Below are 25374 nucleotides of genomic sequence, written 5' to 3' on the forward strand. Positions count from 1 at the left end.
TATTGAGCATTGTTACCCCTCCATTTAGACCCTAAATTTTAAAAGGTTCCAACACGTACCAATGCATGGGCTTTTGGCTCCATTTAAGTTCCAACTTAGCTGTGTGCGAGATATGTCCTTGGTATAGTTGGGTCTCTAATGTCACCATTAAATGTTGAGTAGTGGTGGCACATGTACCCAGATAGGGAAAACAATCTCATTGATTACAGAAACACATCAGATTCACAAGACAACTGGCTGTGTAATTTAAAAGCTTTTAGTCAGAATAGTCTTTGACACTGGGAACAGCCCTCCTTTGCATGGATAGTCATTTTGAATAGGTTTTTTTCCAATGCATTAGGCACATATAAAATTCTTAGTACTCCAAGTGTACCTTTCCAAGTACATCACGTTCTCTTTGTGCCCACTGATTTTTAAACATTTATTTCCTATTAACATTTGATGCTCTGTTATTCTTGTTTCACTGAAACAATAAAACTTGATAGAGCACCTATAAAGCATTTTGGGGAAAAACAGAAAAGAGGAATATGAGAGTAAGCAAAAATAGTCTACCTTGAAAAAGCACTGATATTGTTTAATTTTTTAAAGCAAATTGTATATGTTCTTTTTTAGTGTTTATGTGTGTTCTTAACAAAATTTGTGACCTTCATTTATTCACTGATATGGGGAAGGAACTTAGACTTCAAAATATTTTGAAATTATCTAGAATATTCTAGCTTGGTCTTGAGAAAAAATTCTATTTTAAAATTTAGCTGCTTGATTTATTTTGTTTAGATAAGACCATTGTTTTTAAGTAATGCATGCTTAAAAACCCGTATTTCATTGCTATCAGGTATATGTTCTGTTTATGTTATACTTTTTCATTCTTCTGGGTGACTTTTTCTATAATTCTAGGAGTGACTTAGGAGGTATTTCAGCTTAATGTTTCCTCCAATTCTCATTTTTTAAATCAGAATTTCAAATTTCTGTTTTTGAAAGTTTTTAGAAGGATTTAATTCTATAAAACAGAATTAAAATAGAAATTGAAAAAGAAGTATTTTCTATTCTCATGCAGAAAATGAGAGTTAAAAACCTATTATGGGTTATATCTTCTGTTTTAATTATATTTAAGAAATTGCCAATTAATACTGAAAAAAATAAATAAACTAAAAAAAAGAAATTGGCAAATTATGTGCTTTAAGTGTACATCTGTTATGCAACAAATAAGTTAATATGAAAACTAATCTATATCCTGTGTGTGTGTGTGTGAGAGAGAGAGAGAAGGAGAGGGAGAGGGAGAGGGAGAGGGAGAGGGAGAGGGAGAGGGAGAGAGGGAGAGGGAGAGGGAGAGAGAAAGATAGGGCTTGAACTCAAGGCCTGGGGACTGTTCCTGAACTCTTTGGCTCAAGGTTAGCACTCTACCCACTTTGAACTACAGCACCTCTTCCAGTTTTCTGGTGGTTGGTTGGAGATAAGAGTTTCAGTGACTCTCCTCCCCAGGTTGACTTGGAACCGCAATTCTCACATCTCAGCCTCTTGAGTAGCGAGGGTTACAGGTGTGAGCTATGGGATGCCTGGCTATATCCATTTTTAAAAGTAACAAAAATTGCAAAAAAGATTTTCAAGCCAAAACAAAATACTTTCAAGTTATTTAGTGTCAGGTCTAGAGATCATTCCCAACACCAAGTTGTAGCAACATTTATTTATTTATTTCACAGACAAGGATTTGAATTCAGGGCCTTGTACTTGCTCTATTGGTGCTCAGTTGGATCCAGGCCTTCATTCTGGCTTTTTTTGATGGTTATTTTGGAGATGGAGTCTCATGGACTTATTTGTCCAGCCTGGATTTGAACAATGTTCCTCTGGGTCTCAGCTTCCTCAGTTGTTAGTATTCTAGGCAGGAATTGCCTGGCAAATTGTAGCTTCTTTAATTATTTGATCGATATTCTCTATGGCAATTAAGATTTTTCAGCGTTTCAAATACTGATTTTTAAATCAAAGCCAAATTCTAAAATACCTTCCCAGGATTCTCTACTTGATTCCCATAGGTTTCCCAGACCTATTTTTAAACATTAGTATTTCTAAACTTCATTTTCCTTTATTAAGGTTAACAGATTTTTCCCTACACTTAAAAGATTAGTCTAGAAACCAGAATGATAAAGAAATAAATCTATCTACGTCTCCAACTTGACTAATGGAACCTCTTTATTTTTTCATCCTTGGGTCAACAGAGTATTTTCTAACTTTTGTAGACATTTGAGCGTTCTCACTTGTGGAAGATGCAGCCACTTCTAACTGGTTCAGATTAAGTACTGATAAGAGTTTGTTTTTTTTTTTTCTGACATGTGAAAGCTATATCATTTGTTTTTCAAAATTGCTTTAAGTTTCCTTGAAAAGTAGAAGATCTGTGGATTACTTGAGTTACTTCCCTCTTCTGTCTGTGGCAGATTCATTTAATGGTTTAAAAGACATAATGCTATAAAAGACATTCTACTAGTTGGATTTATTTTCTAGTCATCAAAACTGCAAAATTCTCCTTGTCTGAGCTGTTTTACCTGCCATTCGTTGCTCTCTCTTCATCATATAACTCGCTAGGCTTTTCCTTTTCCCTGCATTCTTTTATCTTCTTTTTCTCTTTGCTCCTTTCATTATTCTCCTCTTTCTATGCCTTTGGCTTTTATGTCCTTTTTTCCACTCTACTTCTTCCTGCCTCTCCTGTTTACAGTGAATAATTCTGTAACAGCAATGAATAATATGTTAATGAAAAATTCTAACTTAAAACTGGAAGTGAAGATAATCATGTTACTTGAAGTATGCTGGGTTTAAAGTTTTAATTATTTCCTCATGTGGATTCTAGTCCTAAAATATAAACATATACATAAACACATACAGGCTCATAATACACATGCACATACAGGATATGTTTGTAATCATAAGACTGTGTGGGGTATAAGGATGAAGTGGGAGGGGGAAAAGATGGTAAAAGATGAGCCGTATGGGAGTTCTGTAAATGAATATCTGTCAATAGATATGACATAAGAAAACTCACTGAATTTGAAAAATAGGAGAGTCAAGGTTAGGGAAAGTGAGAGTAAACAAGTTGGTAGATCTATTAAACAAGGAAACTGAGAAATATGTATCTCATTTTGCAGTTCTATATATAGCTAAAACTTTCAGGATAAATGGAGTGCACATTGGGTGACAATTAGTAGTCTCAGGATAGTTTGAGCCAGTGCTACGTATGGCAGGGAATTAACTATGGTTAGAGGAAATGAGAACATATCTCTTCCCCAGAGAAACTAGGTAGATTGCATACCAGCAAGGAGACTAGAAATCAACTGGATTTTTAACTTAATTAGAATTAAAAAAAAACTTTTATGAGCATATCAATTCCCACTGTATTTACTTCTGTGATTACCTAGATAAAAATGATTTGTCTGTTTGCAACAAGAAACAACCATGTGTTTCAAATCTCTCTTCTGGGAAACCTGAATTCTCTAAGAAATGCAGTCCATGTGCAGGCTAAATGTAAGAACTTGATCAAATAAGAGGTATGATTAATGTTCCATTATAAGGCATTGTAAGTATACATCATAATTTTCACCTGCATGATGCATGCTGCATCATCTGGGTTGCGACCTGAGTCATTGGGAAATATTGTGTGTGTGTGCGTGTGTGTGCATGCATGTGCACACACTTTTCCCTCTCTTATGAGCTCAGAAACTCCATTTCAGAACTATTACTGAAGATTGAATTGATGTCAGCCAGGAAACTGTAATTTCCTGTCACTTGGCCTGAATTACCACTACATTGAATTTTCAGGCAATAAACATATTTAGCTGAAAGATGCAAGCTTTTTTTTCTCCCCTTATCATTAGTACCTAAAAATATGAATGTCTTAGACTGTTGTATCTCCATTACACATAAAATTATTGGCTTGGAATGATATTCGGCCTTCCTTTTATCTTGAACTAATCAAGTCCAAACTTCCTGCTGAAGACCAATGTGTGTTCTTTTAAATGGAAGCTAGCTGCAGAGCCAATTATATCTGACAAAGGCAGAAAACTTAGTATTTCCAGGCTACAGAAATGAAGCCCAACAGATCTGGGGCAGGAACATAATGTTTTCCCCTGCTGTTTTTGTTTCTCCCTTGTATCACAAGTGGAAAAGATGGAATTTTACAAGAACTTATTTGGTGATGCCCAATGCAAGACAGGTTTTTTTTTTTTGTCCTTTTTTCCCCCCTGAATGTTTGGTATAAGAAAGAAAAGCTTTTCTCTTACATAACTGGGTTGCAGGTTGCTGAGAGCCAATCTACAAAATTGTGTTGCATTATGGTTGATTTTCTGGTTGCTGTGTTTCTCTGTACGCACGCGCGCGCACGTGCGCACGTGTGTGTGTGTGTGTGTGTGTGTGTGTGTGTGTGTGAGAGAGAGAGAGAGAGAGAGAGAGAGACAGAGACAGAGACAGAGACAGACACAGACACAGACACAGAGAGAGACAGACACAGAGAGACAGAGAGAGACAGAAAGAGAACACATATGATGGGGGTATTTGGAGAATAACAAATAGTATCAAGACCATGTTTATTTGTATGTAGCAGAATGAGGTAGAACATAGGATTTCCTGGGGTTCATTTGATGGATTCAACCTCCTTGGTTGAAGAAATGGGGAACACAGTTTAAAGCATGGGACTTGGGTAAGGACTCCATGCTTCTTTTTGCTTCCTCTTTTGTTTTTTTATATTTTTTTATTGTAAAGATACTGTTCAGCGAGCTTAGTTACATGAGCAAGGTAATGAGTACATTTCCTATCGAGCATTGTTACCCCCTCCTTTGTTTTCCCCTACTGTCCCTTCCCTCCCCACCTCCCCACCTCTTCCCTCCCCCCACAAAGTTGTAAAGTGTGTTTTCAAAATAGTGTCCTTGTACATCTCATTGTTACAATGGGTCAACCTGTGTCCTTATTTCAGCGTTTTGTTATTTCCCTTCGCCTCCCCAAATTAGAAAAATGTATATACAATATGCAGGGCACTGGGCTCAAATACAGTGATGACAGGGCTATACCATGGAGGAAGAACATACAAAGAAACAAAAAAATCACATAGTATATTGCCTCTGGCACAATCGAGGCTCTGGGGAAAAGATTATTAAAGGAAAGATCCTGAGAAAGAGGCTGTCTTCTCTGGAGAATGCCTTGAGATAGAACTGTAGTGAAAGAAGGTGTGATTCTAAGCAGACTGATATGGTGCCTTTCCTTATTCAGAGTTCCATAGAAAGTTTTTTACTTCTCTTGGATTGCACCAATTCATTGAGACGCTTATCTCCTGATCCAAATAACAGTACTCTCTAGCTAATGGGCATGTCATAAGCAGTCCCAGCACATATGACCAGGTATCACATATGAAGACATCTTGCTCTGTAGAATACTACATGCTTTAGACAAAGAGGTTAATTCACTTATCTGATAAAACTATAACATTTCATTTTTTGTTGTTAGTATAGCATTAAATATGGTGTTGTTTTTCGTAGGTGCTATAGGACTATATTCTGATTTTTTTTTTACTGCTTTTTTGGTAGGATTTGAACCTAGAACATGGATATTATCTTTGAGCTGTTTATTTGCTCAAGGCTAGCACTCTACTACTTTATGCCACTTCTGGTTTTTTGGTGCTTTATTGGAGATAAGAGTCTCACTAAAGTTTTTGTCCAAGCTGGCTTTGAATCATAAACCTCAGACCTCAGCCTCCTGAGTAGATAGGATTATAGGCAAGAGCCACCAGCACCTGGCTTTATATTCTGATGTTTTCTTCTAAAGGTTTAAAAATACACATACACTTAAAAATTGTAAAACAAGTACTATCTGTGAGAAGGTACTGGTGGGAGAAGGAAGAGTGAATGGAGGGAATAAAGGACAGCAGATATGATCAAAACACTTTGTGGATATATGTGATAATGGAAATTTGTTGTGATTGGCTTGGGAAGCAAGTAGAGAGGGTGAACAAATAGGAACAAAGGATGGAGCCTGATCAAGGTACGTTATATGCATGTCTGGACGTGTCAAAATGAACTCCACTTATACAACTAATGGATGCTAATTAAAATGTGGGGAAAAAGAAATTACAATTGAAAAGTAAAGTGTGAGTGTATGTAATTAAGAAGTAAAACCATGTTGCCAATTATTTACATAAATAAAATGTGAGAAGACAAAAGAAATTAAATTCTTACACTTAAGTCAAGAAAATGACTTTAAAATATTTTAGAAAACGTTTTTGGGGACAGTTATATTTTTCTAGTAGTTTTCTGATATTTTTAGAATGTTGTTTTTAGAATAGCAATGTTTTTCTATCTATTGTATTATTAGATATAGCAGCTGTAGTGTGTGGTGGAAGGGTGAGATTTCTGGTTCCAAGTCTATCCTCTGGTAGAACAGTCTCCTAACTCTTTCCCTTTTGACTTGAGTCCTTCTCTGGGAACTTTAAACTTCCTGATTTAGCCATACAGATCCAATTTCAACATCACAGTTGAAGGGGTATATGAGGACCATTTTACCATTTCTCTGACTAAGAATTGAATTTCTAACAAAAGGCCCTAGTCATGTTTTAATAGATTCTGAATCTTGATTTTGTTATTTGGTTAATAGTTTGGTAAGAAGAACTATTGATTCTTATGCTGGTTTGGGGGCTTGAACTTAGGGTCTGGGGCACTATCCTTCAGCTTTTATGCTCAAGGCTAAAGCCCTATCACTTTGAGCCACGATATCATTTCTGGCTTTTTTGATATTCAGTTGAGTCTCGGGGACTTTCCTGTCCAGGCTGGTTTGGAATGGCATTCCTAAGATCTCAGCCTCCACAGTAGCTAGAAATACAGTCTTGAGCCACCAATGTCTGACTACTATTGATTCTTTTGCATTGTCTTGAATAGAGACAACAAAGTCTAAGGAAAAATATGCACATTAAAATGAACTTCTTTATTTTCTTTGTAAACTTAATGATCTCACAAAGTCTGAATTAAGATACAGGGTTCAGGAAGATGAAACAATCTCTGCATTTAACTGAGCTTTGGTGGGCCCATCAAATGAATACAAACACATGAGCAAAGACACCCTAGCAATGCAGCAATAAAAAGAATGAGTGAGATGAGCATTAGTGAATTGCACCTATACTACTCAGGAGGCTGATAGCTGAGAATTGCATTTGGAAGAGAGCCAGCGCAGACAGATCTAGGAGACTCTTAGCTCCAATTAACCACAAAAAGCCGGAACTGGAGGCATGACTCAACTGGTAGAGCACTAGCTGAAAAAGGAAGAAACTAAGCAAGATCCTGTGTTCAAACCTCAGTGCCATCAGCACCCCCCCCCCACATACATATACGCACATACATATACACACATACAAAGGAAGGAGTTATGAGTTATGCTTAATCATGCATACATGATTCCTTCAGGTCAACCATGAGAAGAAACATGTGCACACACTGAGGTGAAGTTTCAAGAAGAACCAAAATAAATCTGTGCTTATATTACTTAAAGTAGTGATTCTTTTTAAGGCTAGGAGGAGAGAAGGAATCCTTTGGACTTTGAGGCATATGCCATACAAAGCTCAAACAAGCCCAGAAGGTAACTGTGGCATTTGGAAAGTACTAATTGGTAGGGCAAGACAAATCTGGGCACAACTTTTATAGCTTTCAAGGGAATTATTGCTGTGTATTCATATACTAATGTCTTAGTATATTGAGAACCAATGATGACTTTTCATTGTTTAATGAATACTTTGTTAGCTTCTGTAATCAAATCCCCATGCAGATAATAATTTACATATTTGTTACAGAGCACTACTTCTGTGAAATGCAGGCAAAAGGGTCATGTTTCTAGAACCACATGGCTATTAATTTCTCTACAATACCAGCTCAACATGGTAAAGTGGGATATTTGTTTTCAAATTTGACAGCACAGCTAAAGTTTATAAAAATACAAGTTATATATGTGTATATGTGTATATATATATATATATATATATATATATATATATAAGACCAGTAATAGCAGTATATTATGCATTAGAAATAGCCACAGCTTTTCTAGGTTCTGCAACCATCTGAATAAAATGAGAGACAGGCAACACACTGCCTTAATAACCACAGATGAATTCTGATTAATTAGTGAAATCAAGTTTTCATTTCAGAGTTAAGTTTGGAGACAGTAGATAATTTCTGTTCTGATAACTAGGGGATATCCTTGCAATCCATGTTCTACGTGTAATCTTTAGATGATAACTCCTGAATCCAAATCTCGATCCCAAACTTCTGCTTCTTCAAACTTCTCAGTAGAATTCATTACTTTTATTTTATCCCTGTATACAAATTTGGGTTATAGGATAATAAAAGCTTTAGAAGCACTGCAGGTCTTCAAAGAAGTTTTGCTTCAGAATTTTCATATTTACTCCAATGTATCTATAAATGAATATTTAGTGAAAACCTTCCTCTTGGTCCAGATCATTACAGGAGACCAGTGGCCTTCGCTAGGTGACATGTCCTATTTGGAAAAGGCTTTCCTGTTTAAACTTCAATTCATTTTAAAGGGTCTCTGTGGGAAGAGAGGGGAGGCAAAAAGGTCTTACCATTATAAGTACACATTTGCTGTAGTCCTCCCTGGAGGATTCATATGGTTACGACTCTGATAGTTTTTGATGATTGTACTATAGTCACCCCTGACTCCCTGTTCATCTCCTTGACCTGGGTAGCATCTCCCTAAGGTAAATATTACAGATCTCCTTTTACCTTCTCACAGTTCTAATCACTTTCTCCATCAGTTCTAATCACTTTCTCCATCAGAAAATTCCTTACTGTTGTTTAGTTATTCTTTTTTTGGGGTGGGAAGGTTGCATAGGTTTGATCTAGGTGCTTACTAGGCAAGCTCTCTAATAGATAAACCAGGCTTCCAGCCCTTTTTGATATATATATATATATATATATATATATATTTTTTTTTTTTTTTTTTCTCACAGAAGGTCTCCTGTTTGTCCTTGAATCAGTTCAGATCATGATCCTCCTAAATACGGTTCCTGCCTAGGGAGGATTATGCAAACGAAACACTGTACCTAGCTTATTTGTTCATATGAGGACTTGCTAAGTTATTGCCTAGCCTGCTCTCATACTGACTTCCACGTAACTGGCATTGTATGTGTGAACTACCATTCCCAGCCCACAAGTTATTCCTTTTAGCAGGAGGAAATTTGCGAAATGAGTTAAATCATTCTTACTACAGATTCCATATGTTAACCATGAGATTTGAATATCTTTGATGTACAATCAGACAGGGCTGCAGCTTACGTTTCAGGAGTTTCACTCTCTGTGGTGTCAGGTCATCTCACCTTGCTCAGGTTGTTAGGTCTCTGTGTCCTCTTCACTGTGGGGAATATCCATCTGTCTCTGTGAGTGGTCCTTGGTCTGTCAGAGTTTGAGTTTGGAAGTAGCACCACTTGCTATCGCTCAACCAAAGTAATCTTCAAAGAATCCTTTCAAAAATCTCACTTTGAAAAAATCTTTTTTATCCTCAATCTGAAGGAGGGCCCTCTGGGGTGAGCTTGAGCAATATGGAAAGCTTCTCTTAAGCTTTCCTCTAGGAAACTAACTACACTTATACATAAATGATGGGATTTTTACTACCAAACACACCCAATTCATTGCATGACATAAGAGGGACAGGGACTGAGTAAGACATATTAACAACTGCCTTTATAAGAGAACACCCTTTCAAAATCTTCATCTATACAGATCTACTTATTTACAGTTGCTACACAATTTTATTATGAATATGATTGGATCCTAGAGGAAGAATATCATATTTGATTTCTTAATGCAAAGTGAACTAAAATCACGTTCAGTTTTATGTACATGATTTATTCTGTATGAAATACCCATGTATCATCAATGTTAACTTACAGATTTTCTAAAGCTTTGTTGTTCTTTAAAGTTGAATATTGCCCTCGACTTCAGGCTGTGTAAGGATAAGGGCTGTTGATGTGCTTTTATGCATATTTTGGCATTTTAATGATGTGGTTAAGGTGGATAAACTTGTATAAAATGAAGCATTAATGATGCTTTCAGAAATATTTTTTATTCTAATATTAAGAAACATAGACAATTAGTATAATTGAAGCCAGGCACACATGGCTCAAACATGCAATTCTCCTCAGGATTAAAAGGACCACAAAGTCAGCCTAAGGAAAAAAAGTCTGTAAGACTCTGTCTCCAGTAAGCCAGAAAAAACCTAGACTAGAGGCAAACTGTGTCTATAACTATAGACTGTGTCTATAGTTTGAAAAAAAATTTTTTTTTGGTCTGGTCGTGGGGCCTGAACTCTGGGCCTGGGCGCTGTCCCTCAGCTCTTCAGCTCAAGGCTAGCGCTCTACCACTTGAGTCACAGTGCCACTTCCGACTTTTTTCTTTTTGCTTATGTGGTGCTGAGGAATCGAACCCAGGGCCTCATGCATGCAAGGCAAACGCTCTACCACTGAGCCACCTTCCCAGCCCCTATAGTTTGTAAATTTTATTTACTTTACAGTTGATGAGTTTTGAGATGTATTTTTTTCTTTTTGGCATTCTGAAAAGATTTTTTGGCTATCTCTTTTGATTGCTTTTGCATATAGTTTTTTTGTTTGTTTGTTTGTTTTGGTTAGTCATGTGGCTTGAACTCTGGGCCTGGGCACTGTCCCTCAGCTCTTCAGCTCAAGGTGAGTGCTCTTCCACTTGAGCTACAACGCCACTTCCCGTTTTTTGGTGGTTTTCTGAGATAAGAGTTTCACAGACTTTCCTGCCCAGGCTGGCTTTGAACCTCGATCCTCAGATCTCAGCCTCCCGAGTATCTAGGATTATAGGTGTGAGCCACCAGTGCCTGGCTTTGCGTATAGTTTTGATGTATAAATATGCAGGATTTTTATAAAATATATGTATCTTTAAACTCAGTTATAATCAGCTTTTTCCCCCAAAATAATTGTGCTAGTTTACACTGAGACTGGCAGGGCTAGTTTTATCGTTGGTGTTTGTCTTGTTAGTGGTTTAACTTAGTCTTTTTGGAAGCATGTTCACTTCATGAGTTTAGCGCTATGTCCCCATTTTATCTCATAGATTTTTGTATTTTTGCATTTTTGAGTTAACATTCATTTGTAACGAGGGAATTTCCATTGTGATGTTTCTATACATGCACACGGTGTACTTTCAACAAAGGAATCCCCTCCACCCCATTTCCATTACTCACATTTTTGAGGACTTTTAGACTCACAGCAAATGTCGGGGAAAAAGTACAGAGTTCTGGGTGCCCTTTGTTTGTTCTGCGTTAACATCTTGTCTAACTGTAGTACAGTCACAACTAGGAGGTTGGCAGCAATACAGATATGCTTGCCCTGTGGATTGTATTTCAGACCAGCTTTGCAGACACTCATTTGTGTGTACATGTGTGTGTGTTGTTCTGCACATTTCAATCATATGCGTAGATGTGACCAGCCACAGTCAAGGTGCAATGAATGCTATTCCATTTCTATAGCTTCTTTATGGGTACACCCTGCCCATCTCTCACTCAGGCCAACCATAATTTGCTCTCCATCTGTATATCTTAAAGTGCCTATTCAGGTAAGTTTGTCTGTTGTCGTTCCTTTGATAGTGACTTTCATGTGTATAGCAAATACCTTTTCCTACTCAGTGGGTTATGAATGTATTTTATTAGTGATGTAGTCTGATGAATGAACACCTCAATTTTAGTCATACTTATCACTTCACTTTCACATTCTGTGTTCTTGCTAGAAACACCTTTTCCTATCCGCAAATCATGAAGAAATTCTCCCAGAATCCTGTTGTGCCTTACATTCACATGGATAAACCCCTGGAACTGATCATTGGTTTAAAGTAGAGACTGAGTTTTACCTTTTTTCCCATCCATTTGTCTACCTATATCATCCAGAATTGTTTATGGATAAGCCAGTCTTCATGACTTTTCAGTTCCATTTTCATTATGAGTCTGGTGGTGTTAGCTGTTAAAGTCTGAATCTTGGGGATTTTTCGGTTTATTGATTGGGGTGTCTACCTTTGTTTCAGTTATGTGCCATTTGATTAACATCTGATAGGGCAAATAGCTTTAATTTGTGATTCCCCATTGGTGTCTTGGATTATCTTAGCATTTTACATTTTATGTTATTGCACTTAAGAAGAATCTTCTCAAGTTATAAAAGACAGCTGGAGATTTTTATTGGAAATGCAGTAAGCTTATAAATACTTCAGGCATAAGTTGTCATTCTAAGTATGGGATCTTCTAATTTATGAATATGAGATTTATTCATATAATTATTAAAATATTTTCTTTTTTGTGTTACAGCTTTTTCAAAATAATTTTATTATTTTCTGAGTTTATTCCAGGGTATATGATTTTTACTATTTTTATAATTTCTACTATTTAAGTTCCATATTCTAAATATGGATTTTATGAGTAAATAGAAAGAATTTTTATATATTGAATTTGTTTCCAGGAAGCTTACTAAGGTCACTCATTAATCTTAGTAATTTGGATTTTTTTTAATTCTTTATTATCTTCTGCATATATCATGACATTTTTATTTCTTTCTGTGTCCTTCCTGCCTTTTTTTCTCTCTCTCTTCTTTGCTCCTGCTCTGATCTTTTCCTGTCTCACTGCATGACTAGGATTTTAAATACAACATTGAGTAGAATTCATATTAGCAGATAATACTGTGTTGTTCCTGATCAAATGGAATGTTTTTAACTTTTTAACAGTATATATGTTTTTTTTCCTACAAATGCACTTTTTTGTATAAATAAAGATTAAACAAATACTCTCCTCCCTTCTTCATATGCCAAGAATATGTCAGGATTTAGGAGCAAATGTTTAATTTATCAAATGATGTTTCTGCACAATTAGAGGTAAACATACCACATACCATTAAAAATGGTATGTTTCTTCCTTATTTTGTAAATGTAGTGAATTACACAAATTTGTCTTCAAATCTTAAGCCAATCTTATATTCCTGTGATAATGTCAACTTGGATTTCATGTATTATTCATGTTTGTTTAGTAGTTCTACATTTATATCCATCAGTGATATTAGTTTATAACTTTCTTGTAATACAGTTTTCAGTGAGTATTTTTATTTGCTTTGCAAAATCTTTTCCCTGTTTAAAGTTCTCTCATGAGATTTCAATCTTAGTGAATGATATTACTTATGCTCAGGCACCCTTAAATCATATATCTAAGTTCAGTCAATTACCAATGCTGTCAGCTGTGTCTTTTAAATAATAAACCACTCAGTTTAGTTCTTCTTCCAGTCCTGTCAGCTCCTATGGTAGTTCAGTATCATATTCTTTATTTCTGAGATGGTTCTGACAATGCCTATAAAGTATCTCTTCCACAAGTTGGATCATTCCTATTTTCTGTATTGAAGTTGTGTCAAACTTGTGAAAAACCAAAAGCCTGATCTTGGTGCATAATTTCTTAAGATTTCCAATGGCTCCTTATTTGAATTCTTTCAGTTTCAGGTGACATTGATCAAGATGCATTGTACTCATAAACTGCTTTGTTAAATGGCAATTTTTTGTATCAATACTTATATATCATAAAAAAGAAAAAATATGGTGGGTAGAGCATGGTGGTGCACATGTATAAGCCTAATATTCTCAGCCAAGTCAGGGAAATTGCAAGGTCAAACCCAGTGTATGCTCAGTTGTAATATCTTGTCTCAAAAGGCAAAACAACAATAGCCAAAACATAAAAAGTACAAAACAAAAGAACAACAAAAAATAGGCTGGTGGAGAATTTTGATGAAATGATTACTTGGCTAGAGGTATACATAAACTGTCACATAAAAAGAAATGAAACGTATTTCATATAGGTTTATAACTCTAAAGAAACAAAGAAGATATAGAACAAAGCATCGGAAGACAGATTTAGTCTCTAAATTGGGAATGATTGCCTTAAATTAGCATGACTGCCTCAATAAGAAGATGACTGTCTTTTGAAGCAGGAAGTTTCCTCTGGTTTCACGTATTCAGATTGTGATTGTTCTGTTAACTAGAAGAAATTTACACAGAGGCAATGGTTCTAGAGTACAACCTCCATGGCTGGAACACACAAAGCGGTATATAGAGTGGCTGCTGCATGGGTCCAGTGTGTAGACAAGTTTGTGAAGCTCTGCATCAGAGGGAGGTTTTAATTCCTCTATGGTTTCCTGCATCACATTTGTCTAGAAGAGATGAGGAAAATACAGATATCTGGTACTACCCTACACCTTCCATATTAGTAGCCCTATAAGTCATTACTTACAATATATACGTAGTATAACTCTAAGGGAAGCAACAGTGTGCTTATTCTTATTTTACACATTTGCCATGCTTTACAGATTTTATTTTACAAGTTTACCTTATTTTACAGGTTTACCAGAATTTCTTATTAAAATGGAAAAATGTGAAGAAAGAAAAAGATAGCAGTTGGAATGGACATTTCCTGGATGAATATTTCACCTAGTAAACATCAACATTTTTAAAAACGATATGCTAATTTGGAAGATCCTGGGAGTAAATTGCAAACTTTATTTTTTTCATTCAGTCAATGGTTTTTTCAATCATTTCTTGGAGTTGGTGAAGTTTGGAGATGGTGTGTGATGGAAAAATCATGTGCCAGTATTCCCTCATGATTGCATCTTGGATTAGCTTGCTGCTGTTTTGAAGATATTTTACTTTGAAGGACAACAACCTAATGTGATGGATTTATCTTCAGAAATGAGCAGGCATGGGAAGAATCCAGTGAGTCACAAGCTAGAAGACCAGAAGAAGGTAATGCCAGTATATTTCCTTTTGCTTGATTTTTGTCTTTGCTTAAAGATAATTTTATAAATGTGAGGTGAGTGTGCTTTGTGAGATAAAATAATACATGATTGCGTGGGACATTATTCTTGTGTTTAGTAAATGTTACTGTGGGTCTGGTTTATATCACCAATGGATAATTTTGTTTCTAGAGTTTTGTGAATTTATCCTTTGCTTAGACTGTTAAAGGTTGAAATACATTCTCTCACTCATGCTAGTGACCTGAGTTGACCTGGTAATGGACAGTTGTTTGAGATTCCGTGTGAGTCATGAATCATAGACATCTGTGGAATAATCAGGCAAATTACTGCTCAAACAAGAGCATCAGCCTTGCAGCTATTAGGAGAAGGCATAGGTAGTATTTGAAATTTTCCAGTTTCTTATCCTTGGGGCATATCAACTTTGACCTTCTCACTTTTGCAGCTGACCTCAAAATGGGGCATTTCTAAGTCTGAGTATAGCTTTTCTCAGGTAATGTAAATGGAGCTAATGGCAAAATACAAAGAAAGGAGTTTGACAGAATTTTCTGATAAAGTGAGAGTCAAGAGTTTTCAAGTAAGAAGCTGGGAATTGAATACTGAATGTTAGACTTAAGGATCATTTTTCTACCTTTTCCCACATGCTTACTTGCAAAACCACTGCACTGTAGTGAGAACCATCTAAAGAGCACTTACCAAAAGGATCAGGCATGGTGCCCTGGAGAGAAAGCACTAGTTTCATGATGACATTAGCTTGTTGCTTGTTCTCATCGAATCTCTTAGTTTAGGAGACCCAATGGCTAAAGCACACAAGCAAGGAATACTGAGAAAGTTTACAAGTAGATGTGCATCAAAGGAACAAGATTCAAATTTACTTTGACATCTAGAAATTTTGCTTACTAGCAATTTGGCATATCCCAGAAGGCAGCCAGCTTTTTTATAGTTTTGGAGGTAAGAAGTTTAAAAGAAGATGTGTAGACTCAATAACTTACTAATGCTGTTTTGTTATTTTGATCTATACTCCTAGGACATTGTTTCAGTGATCCCTTTGCTATTAATAGAGGCAGAAACGGATGGATTATTTATGCCCAGTGTAGTTCATTCATTGTATTTATGTGGAATGAGTAAATCTCAGGAAATACTGAGTACAGTTAAATCCAAGGCACATGGAGATAGTTTTGCTTCAATGTAGATATATAAATTACTGCAAAATAACTGTATTACTTAGATCTGTTTGTATTGCAGACGGCCAGGTACTTTTGCTTTGATTCCTGAGGTTGGTGGGGGTCTAACTTAAAAGAAATGCCTAGGTAAATTTTGATGTAAAAGCATTTATTCATTTCAATTCCTTTATCTTTCTTTTTTGGGGGTTCTTGTCATTGAACTCAGGACCTCATGCACCTATGCATACTAGTCAAGGGCTCTACCACCAAGATACATCCCCAGCCCCTGAAGTTTCTTAATTACTTAGGAACAATTTAATCATTTTTCTTTATTTATTGTTTTAATATCTGTAACTGTGATAGTAATTTGCCTACCAAATTATGTGGGTGAAGGGAGAAGTAGGGGATAGGTAAGCATAGTATTAGAAAGGCCTAATTTGGGTTCAAGACCCTATTTTGCTATTGGGGAAAGAAAAGTACCCCTGTAAATGCTGTCTTTTCATTTCCTGAATGAGCTGTGTTTTCCACTAACACAAAAGTGATTGCAAGCTGACGAACGAAATCCATTTTTAAAGTTATACTCCAAATTCCTCTTGTGGAACTTTAGACAATAGTCTGTAACCATGCTTCATTTCCCAAGAGAATTAACAAAGACTTATTCAGCACATAAATAATGTACTAGTTCTAATGGATTTTGGGAAAAACTCATAGGGAGGCATAGTTTGTGGGAAAATTGAAATGACCAGCTTAGTGTTACAAGAAGATTCTGCTCTCACTGTGGCCTCACTTTCTCCTCCATGGAGAGATGTGGAGGGAGAGACATTTTAAGTTGTATTTTATGGACAGCATGAAAGGAAGGATGGATAGATGATGGACAGTCATAGAGAGACATAAACAGATGATAGGCAGATAAACAGACAGATAATAGAGATAGAAAAGTAGATAGATAGCAAGAAATTGATAGAGAAAAATCAGTAGGCAAGTTGGTAGGTAAATAGATAGTGGGAATAGGAGGGAATTAAAATTCCAATTTGTTAATTGTCTCCCAGAGAACATCTATTCTCAGTATCACCATTGCGAGTTTATTTAAGGGAAATATGAAATATAGTATCACATATACTTACAGACAATGCTCTGGCCACAGCTCTATGACTTCATACTTTCCAGTAGAGATTATGTGGTCATTCATGTAATTAATTTGTATTTACTCTTCTTCATGGTGGGTTATTATAATAGGCACACTGTTTCATGTTGTCGCTATTGTGTTTCACATTGAAATAAAATGTATTCCTCTTAACTGCCCTCATTCAGAGATGAAGGGACTTCCTGGTATTTACTGAACATAGTTTTCTTTCTATCATATTTGGCGTATTATTAGATGACATACAACAAGGTGATCTGAATTGGATTAGATACAGGAAACTATGCCAACAACTTTATAGTGGAACAGACATGTTGTTGGCTTTTGTTTTTAATTCCAAAATATGTGAACTTGTGCTTATTAGGCTCTGGGTATTGGGAGTAAGTGGTCTATTGAGTGAGATATGAATGTCAGAGAAATGGTCATTGTTTTGTGCCGGGGATATGCATACTATCTTCCATGTTAGTTTACTAGACTAGTGTCTTCCTATAAGGATAAACGTTGATTTTTATCTCCTTCGGAGATTGAAATAAAAAATAATTGAGTTCTGTAAAAAACTAGTATATTTGTTCTTCAAGAACACATCCTAAATTAAACTATTGGGTTTCTTTTAAAGAAGACCTCATTATCAGTGTAAATTAAAGGTGAAAAAGAAAAACCTGACTGATATAAGCTATTACAGCTACAAGTCCTATATAAATTGCTCTTCAACAGGTGGACCCATTGCAACAATGAGATGTACAAGACACTATGTCTAAAAAGGAACTTTACGACTTTGGCTGGGGGAAAGGGGATGTGGGAGGTGGGGAAGGGATGATAAAGGGAAACAAAGGAAGAGGCAACAATGCTTGATAAGAAATGTACTCATTACCTTGCTCATGTAATTGTAACCTCTCTATGGTATTTTCACAATCCAAAACATTAATAATAAAAAATAAGTTGCTCTTCAGTGTAGATAAGCCAGATATGTGTATCTTATAGGAGTTGAAGAAAAATCCCTTTAAGGATCTTAAACAAGTTACAGAGAATACTTCTTACAATCACAAAGAACTTGGATTACTGTAGGGCTAGGTGGAATTCGATTGTCTACTTGAATATTGTGATTATTTTGAAGTACAAGGATTGATCCCAGGGCCTTGAGTATGCTAGAAAGGAGTTTTATATCTCAGCTATATCCATGGACAGCTCAGTATGATCTTTTTCTTAAAAAAATCAGTAGATCTTTTAGTACATATTGGCCCATATTCCTGTTCTTTTTTTAATAAGTATTTTTTATTGTGAAAATACTGTACAGAGGGGTTAAAATTACATGAACAAGGTAATGAGTATATTTCTTATCAAGCATTGTTGCCTACTCCTTTGTTTTTCTTTCCCCTACCATCCCTGACCACCCATCTCCAGGACCTACACTGCCCGCCCCGCCCCCCCCACCCAAGTTCATTTGTTAACATAGCATTTTGTACATCTCATTGTTGGAATGGGACCACCTGTATCCCTATTTAAACAATTTTTTATTGTGAAAATACTGTACAGAGGGATTACAATTACATGAGCAAGGTAATGAATACATTTCTTAGCCAGCATTGTTGCCTCCTCCTTTGTTTCCCCTTCCCATCCCTTCCCATCTCTCCCCCTCCCCCGGCCTCACGCCAAAGTTGTAAATTCGTTTTTCGACATAATGTCTTGTACATCATATTGTTGCAGTGGGTTCACCTGTATCCCTATTTAAACAATTTGTTTTTTCCCTTCCCCAAAGTATACGAACATCAAATACAGTGAAAACAGGGGTATACCATGGGGAAGGGACATACAAAGCAACAATACAATCACCTTATAAATATGTTAGAAACAAGAGCAAGAAAGAAAAAAAAAACACTTGTGGCTTTATCTTGGGGTTCATTTCACCTAGCATCATCTTTTTTTTTTTTTTTTTGGTGGGTCATGGGGCTTGAACTCTGGGCCTGGGCACTGTTGCTCAGCTCTTCAGCTCAAGGCAAGCGGTCTACCACTTGAGCCACAGTGCCAAAGATCAATCTTTCCTTCCTTCGTTCCTTCCTTCGTTCCTTCCTTCGTTCCTTCCTTCGTTCCTTCCTTCGTTCCTTCCTTCGTTCCTTCCTTCCTTCCTTCCTTCCTTCCTTCCTTCCTTTCTTTCCTTCTTTCTTTCTAATTTCTTTCTTTTTGTCAGTCGGGGGCTTGAACTCTGGGCTTGGGCTCACCTAGCATCATCTTATCTGACCTTTTCTGCTTGTCTCAGACATATATATTCCTGTTCTTGTCATTTGGATTTTAGATTTCCCCAGATGGGAAAATTATCACATCTCAACCTTCATGAATGCCCATAATAAGGTGTTTTATTTTAAAACCTTTATGTTTTCTACCTTGGTTACATGTTGGTGCCAAGGATGCTGGTATGTTGTTTTCTGTTCATTTTTATTGCCTGGTAGGAATATGTCTACAAACCCCTGGGGACAGTGAAGGCTCAATGGGTACAAATGCCACTGGCATATAATTAGTTATGACCTTGAGCTGAAAAGCAGATCTTAGATTTTACTGTCAATCTAATCACAGCACTTTACAATTCAGATAACCCCGGGACAGTATTTTATTGCTTCATGAATATTTTATATATTAAATGCAAGTATTTGTCACAGTCACCAATTCACTAGCCAGTACTAAAATGGTAGCAGGACACAAATTTCAAAATCGTGACAATGAATTGCAATAAATACACAAGGACCTGTTGGAATGAATTTGTTGCTCTATTCTCTTAATTAGAAAGGAAGAATGTTAATGCATAGATTGGAAATGTTTAACATGAACACATTGAATCATGTGTTTTACACAGGTAGTTAGTCAGCCCTGTTCCACCTTGTTGTAAAAAGTTCAAGATAAATTCCAGTGCTACATCTTTTTTCTTTCTGTATCAAAGCAGTAACTTCCAGTAAGTTCAACCAATTGAAGTGTAGAGGATCATGTAAAATGATTGTTTTATTAATTATTAGAAGGTTAAAATGATAATTTGGAAAAATCCATTATTTTAAGAGCTTCCTCTGTGTTGTTGCAGATTGAAAATTGAATTTAAGTATGTAGTTAGAAAATAAGCATAATCTGAAAATATGAGTGCTTCACCAGTTCCTGTTCATAGAGAGCCAGAATGCATTCTCTCTACATTGACATCAACCAGAAGTACCACCCAGGTGCCCATAATTCCATATAACCATGTTGTGCTACTGTAATCATTTTACTAAAATAATTTACCTGTCTAGATTTGCTAGTTCTTTATAGAAAAAAATACAAATTGATTTGAGCTTAGCCTAATTTTTTATTTTACTATGCTTTTAGTGGGTTGGCTTTCTGAGATTCATTTTTGCTGTTACATTTTCTTCAAGTTATGAACATCTAGAAGCATATTGGGTCCACCTGTATCCCTATTCTCACAGATGCTGTGAACTACTTGAAATTATTTATGTTGGGGACTAATTAAAGATATGTCTTCTTAAGGAAAAATATGAAGGTAAGTTGCAAAAGAGAGAAGGCTTTAGTGAAGATGAATTTAGTCCTCCAATTCTTTGACCTATTCCAAAGGATGTTCATTAAATAATGCTTATTTTTATAAATCGATCTCACTTCTTTTACATTAGTGTGTGAAATATGTTGAAGGGACCATAAGGGAGAATCAGTTTACCTATACCAAAGCACATCAGTTATTAATCATATAATTCCAAAGTATAGCTGCTGATGTGAATTGATTTTAATGTACTTTTCAGCAAAACTGATCACCCAATCACTAATTATTCACCTTTCCATTTTCAAACACAGTCTACAATATTTTAGCACAATTTTGGAATCTCTTGAGCTACTTTGTCTGAAGATCTCTAAGTATGAACTAAATGGATTTCTTTTTGTTACTAGAACTGATCCTAGGAACTCTGTTCTCAGCTCATAGCCTGGATGGAAGCATCGTTTAAACCCCTTCCAACATAGCAAATAGATGGTCCTCAAATAGACTTTTAAAGGCTTATATAGCTCCTTATTTTTGTTTGTACAGAATTTTTTATGTAGATAGACCTTGGAAAACAGGAAAAAGCAAATAGTATATAAGCAGGTTTCATAGCTTAATTCCTTTCTGTAGATGATTTCATATATTTTCCCCTGATTGTTGGATGTAAATATAAAAAGATTCAGTGACCCTATGTTTCATATAGATGAAGTAAATAGGATTGATATATATATATATTTAAATTTTCAGAGGACACAATTTGTAAACAGTAAACTGTTAGTAATATTTTCATTCTGATCATGATGATAAGAGAATCATAATAACTATTAATGTATAAGGTCAAAATTATATAATTCTTAACTTTTTTCATGAATTTCCTTTCATGTCTTGATATGAACACAAGAATTATTCTAGCTGTTAATATATTTTAAAGTTAGTCATATTAGAAAACAATAAAATAACTCAAATGGTGAACTAGACTAACTTTTCTGTTCTAACATGTTGGAAAAATATATACATACCATCAGTACAAAAATAGACTAAAACAGTGTACAAATTTGCTACCATCTCTATGAACACAGATTACTCATTTTATACATTTGTGTATAGTGTATATATATATACACACATAATTATTTAAAGTTATTGTAATTTTGTGGCTTCTTTTAAATGGCCAACTACATCATTGTCAATTTCTTATATTGTGATTTTAAAGGAGCTGGACATTTTATCCATTTAAGCATAAATATATACTCATCTGAACATCATATAATCATGTAAAGACATTACTTCAACCATGTACAATTGCCTCTCTTGAGGTCCCAGGTGAGTATAGCTGGGCAGATCAATTCCAGAAAGCTAGCTGGGAGGTAGCCAAGTCAGAAGAACCCATGAGTGTGTGCAGTTACACCTTGAAAGATTTGACTGTCAAGATCAAGAAAATAGACTTCTGCTCATTTCCCAAAGCCAAATGTTTGAGACTGATCAGAAAAACAAAATGGAGTTGGTATTAGAAAGGATTAGGAAACAAGAACAAGGATGGAGGACTAAAAGCAGACAAGAAGGAAATGGGCTGACATGCATGATTTGTTTCTGTTGACAACAGGCTGTCTGATGGAGAGCAACCATGGATGACTTCATAGCAGTTGGGAAGGATGGAAACAATGTTTTGGTTTTCTTCCATGGATAATGATCAGATACCTCTTAAAACTGTTTATTATATTCAGAGGGCAGAGAGATTTCCTAAATGGCTTATTGTTATTGGAGCTAAGCAGGAAGTCATGAACAATTATACATTCCCAGGATGTCATAGAACTCATGGGGAAGTCTTTAACCTTTCTTCCCTTCAGCTCATGTTCTGGCCCACAGCCCCAGAAGAGACAACATATGTACCCCAAAAGTGATTTGCTAAATGTTTACCAGGTCCCGAAAACGTGAATGAATCTTTAATGGTGATGGAAGCAAAAGTATACCCCCCCACAAAGATAGATATTGAACAAATTAATAAATGAATTCTGGGGTGCCAAGCCCATCTCCAGCATAGAATTTCACTATGACTCTTGAGTATATTATTCTTGGAATATAATGGACTGATTCCTTTTTTAAATTTAATTTTATTGTAATGATGCTGTACAGGGGGGTTACAGTTACATGAGTAATGAGTACATGTCTTGTGGAGCGTTGTTACCCCCCTCCTTTGTTTTCCTCCTACTATCTCTTCCCTCCCCCACATACCCTCCACTGCCCCCGCCCTGAAGTTGTAAAGATCATTTCCAACATAGTGTCTTGTAAGCATCATTGTTGCAATGGGTCATCCTGTGTTATTGTTATTCCCCTTCCCTCCCCAAATTATATATACAAGATGCAGGGTACCAAAATCAAATATGCTGAAAACAGGGGATATACCATAGGGGGAAGAACATACAAAAGAAACAAAAAAAAATCACAGAGTACATCAAAAACAAAAACAACAAGGAAAAACCTATTGTGTTCATATCTTGGGGTTCATTTTGCTTAGCACCATCTGATATGGTCATATGTACATAGCTTTTGAGCTTTTGTGCTCATCTGATAATATTATCCTACAAGTATATTAGTTATTGCAAAGAAGGGAAACCTTGGAAACTATATTTCTTTGGGTCTGGCTTACCTCATTTAATATGACTGATTCTTAATGACTCCTTTTAAGAAATGTGTTGAGATTGTTACTTTCTTGAGAGAAATTAACAGAATTAGTGTTCAGAAAAATGTCATGCAAATATGTATTCAATGTCTGTTTCATGGGACTAGAGCTTGGCTCTTTAGCCAGTCAAAAGAGAATTCTGTGTATTTAAAAACTTTATTTCTCAGGACAATTAGATTTATATCCAATTACTTTGTGCCCATGCCATATTTACAAGTATAAATTTAACCCTAATTCACAACATATTTTTAAGTTTTTAATATTTTGGCAGTACTGGTATTGGAACTGAGCAATTCACAGTTACTGGTCAGGTGTTTTACTACTTATATTTCACTTGAGTCCATGAAATACATTAAATACATATTTACTGTCTACATCCTAAATATTATAGTGAGGTTTGATTTTTTTTTTTTGGGTCCGGTCGTGGGGCCTGAACTCTGGGCCTGGACGCTGTCCCTCAGCTCTTCAGCTCAAGGCTGGCTAATGCTCTACCACTTGAGCCACAGCGCCACTTCCGGCTTTTTTCTTTTTGCTTATGTGGTGCTGAGGAATCGAACCCAGGGCCTCATGCGTGCAAGGCAAGCACTCTACCATTGAGCCACCTTCCAAGCCCGTGAGGTTTGATTTTTGAGAGGAAAGAACATTGAAAATGAAAATTTCCCATACAAGTGATATTTTTCATCTCTTCCATTTCCAGAGGAGGAGAAAGAATACTAAAAAACTGTATAAGAAAAATACAATGTTTTTTGTTCTTTATGTATATGAGCAAAGTAATGAGTCCATTTCCTACCAAGCATTGTTACATTCTTTATTTTCCCCCTACCATCCCTTTCCTCCCCTCCTCTCCACTCCTCCCCCCACATCCCCACAAAGTTGTAGAGTTCATTTTCAACATACTGAAAAAAATACAATAACCACGTAAGATAAAATGTTAAATATAGTCTCTAACTGTGGCTACTGTAAAAAAAAACAAAGCACAACATTTCTGTATGTTGGAAAAATATTAACAACATGAATAATATGTTGTGATTTTTTTGCTGTCAAGATATTTGGTAGCAGAGCAATAGTTCTCCTGCCCTATTTCTTCATGCTTGATCAACCCGCTCAGTGTAACTTGGGGATCAAGAAGGCTTAGAGGGTTTTTTGAGGAATTGCGGGAGTCTGGCATCTCTTAGCCTTTTAGCTGCAATAGCTGGGCTTTTTATTGGCCTGGAATTGACGGTAGGATTTGGCACTTGATATATGCACAGAATACACTCAGAACTTTCAACAACTGACTTAAAAACCAATCATATAGAATCTCCTTCACATATCGTATATATATATATATATATATATATATATATATAGATGTATATATATATATATATAGATAGATAGTTAGATAGATAGATCTGTTGTCTTGACTTAAATTATATACATCCAGTCTTCTGTATGTCTTATAAAAGAGCAGTTTAACTGCTCCCCAACTTAAAGGTATTACTACAATAAAAATAAATATTTTGTTTACTAGTAGTTTTTGGAACAAGTTGGCATGCTTTTCCTGTCAAGCTATCATGTTTAAAATTCTTCTTGACACAGAGTATAAAGTGTTAAACAATGGAAGTATGTATGCTATGCTACAGTCTCTGGAATCAATTTCATATGTGTAATCTTAAATGATGGTGAAGTAGTTTCTTAATGCCCAGTGGATGGACTCTTGGCTAAGAATGTTGCACAGTATACTCACAGGACTCTGTATATCATCTGTAGTCTTCTAGCAGGCTAGCCAACTCTGATTAAGTCACAGATTCAGAGAGAGATAGAGAAGGGCTTTTGATCCATACAAATTAGTCATACTGCTCTTATGTCTACTGCAGTATAATTTATTTGAAAATAGTATCAGCAGTTTAAGAGTTGAGCACAATTTACGTGATAAAATATTTTGGCTGAAATCAATGTGGATTTTTGTGAACTTTTGGAGTCTCTTCTAGGAACAATAAACTGACTTGCTGACTTCATTACTAATGAATGGATTTATTCATTTATACCCATTACTTTTTTGTTGCACAAGTGAGCTGTGTAGGAAGA

The 25374-nt window shown here is 35.8% G+C and overlaps 1 protein-coding gene across 5 annotated transcripts in view; it reads left to right on the plus strand.

Annotated features, from left to right (window-relative positions):
• Positions 1-25374, plus strand: part of Nav3 (neuron navigator 3) — a 660839-nt gene that overhangs the window by 189435 nt on the left and 446030 nt on the right. For all 5 annotated transcript variants that reach the window (XM_069989107.1, XM_069989142.1, XM_069989115.1 and 2 more), the window contains exon 2: positions 14410-14810. In XM_069989107.1, the coding sequence (XP_069845208.1) occupies positions 14739-14810 (72 nt within the window). In that variant the 5' untranslated portion in view covers positions 14410-14738. The remainder of the gene's footprint in view (positions 1-14409; positions 14811-25374) is intronic.

The sequence above is a fragment of the Dipodomys merriami genome, unplaced genomic scaffold, assembly GCF_024711535.1.
Source record: "Dipodomys merriami isolate MVZ:Mamm:240054 unplaced genomic scaffold, mDipMer1.0.p SCAF_10, whole genome shotgun sequence".
NCBI lineage: Eukaryota > Metazoa > Chordata > Mammalia > Rodentia > Heteromyidae > Dipodomys > Dipodomys merriami.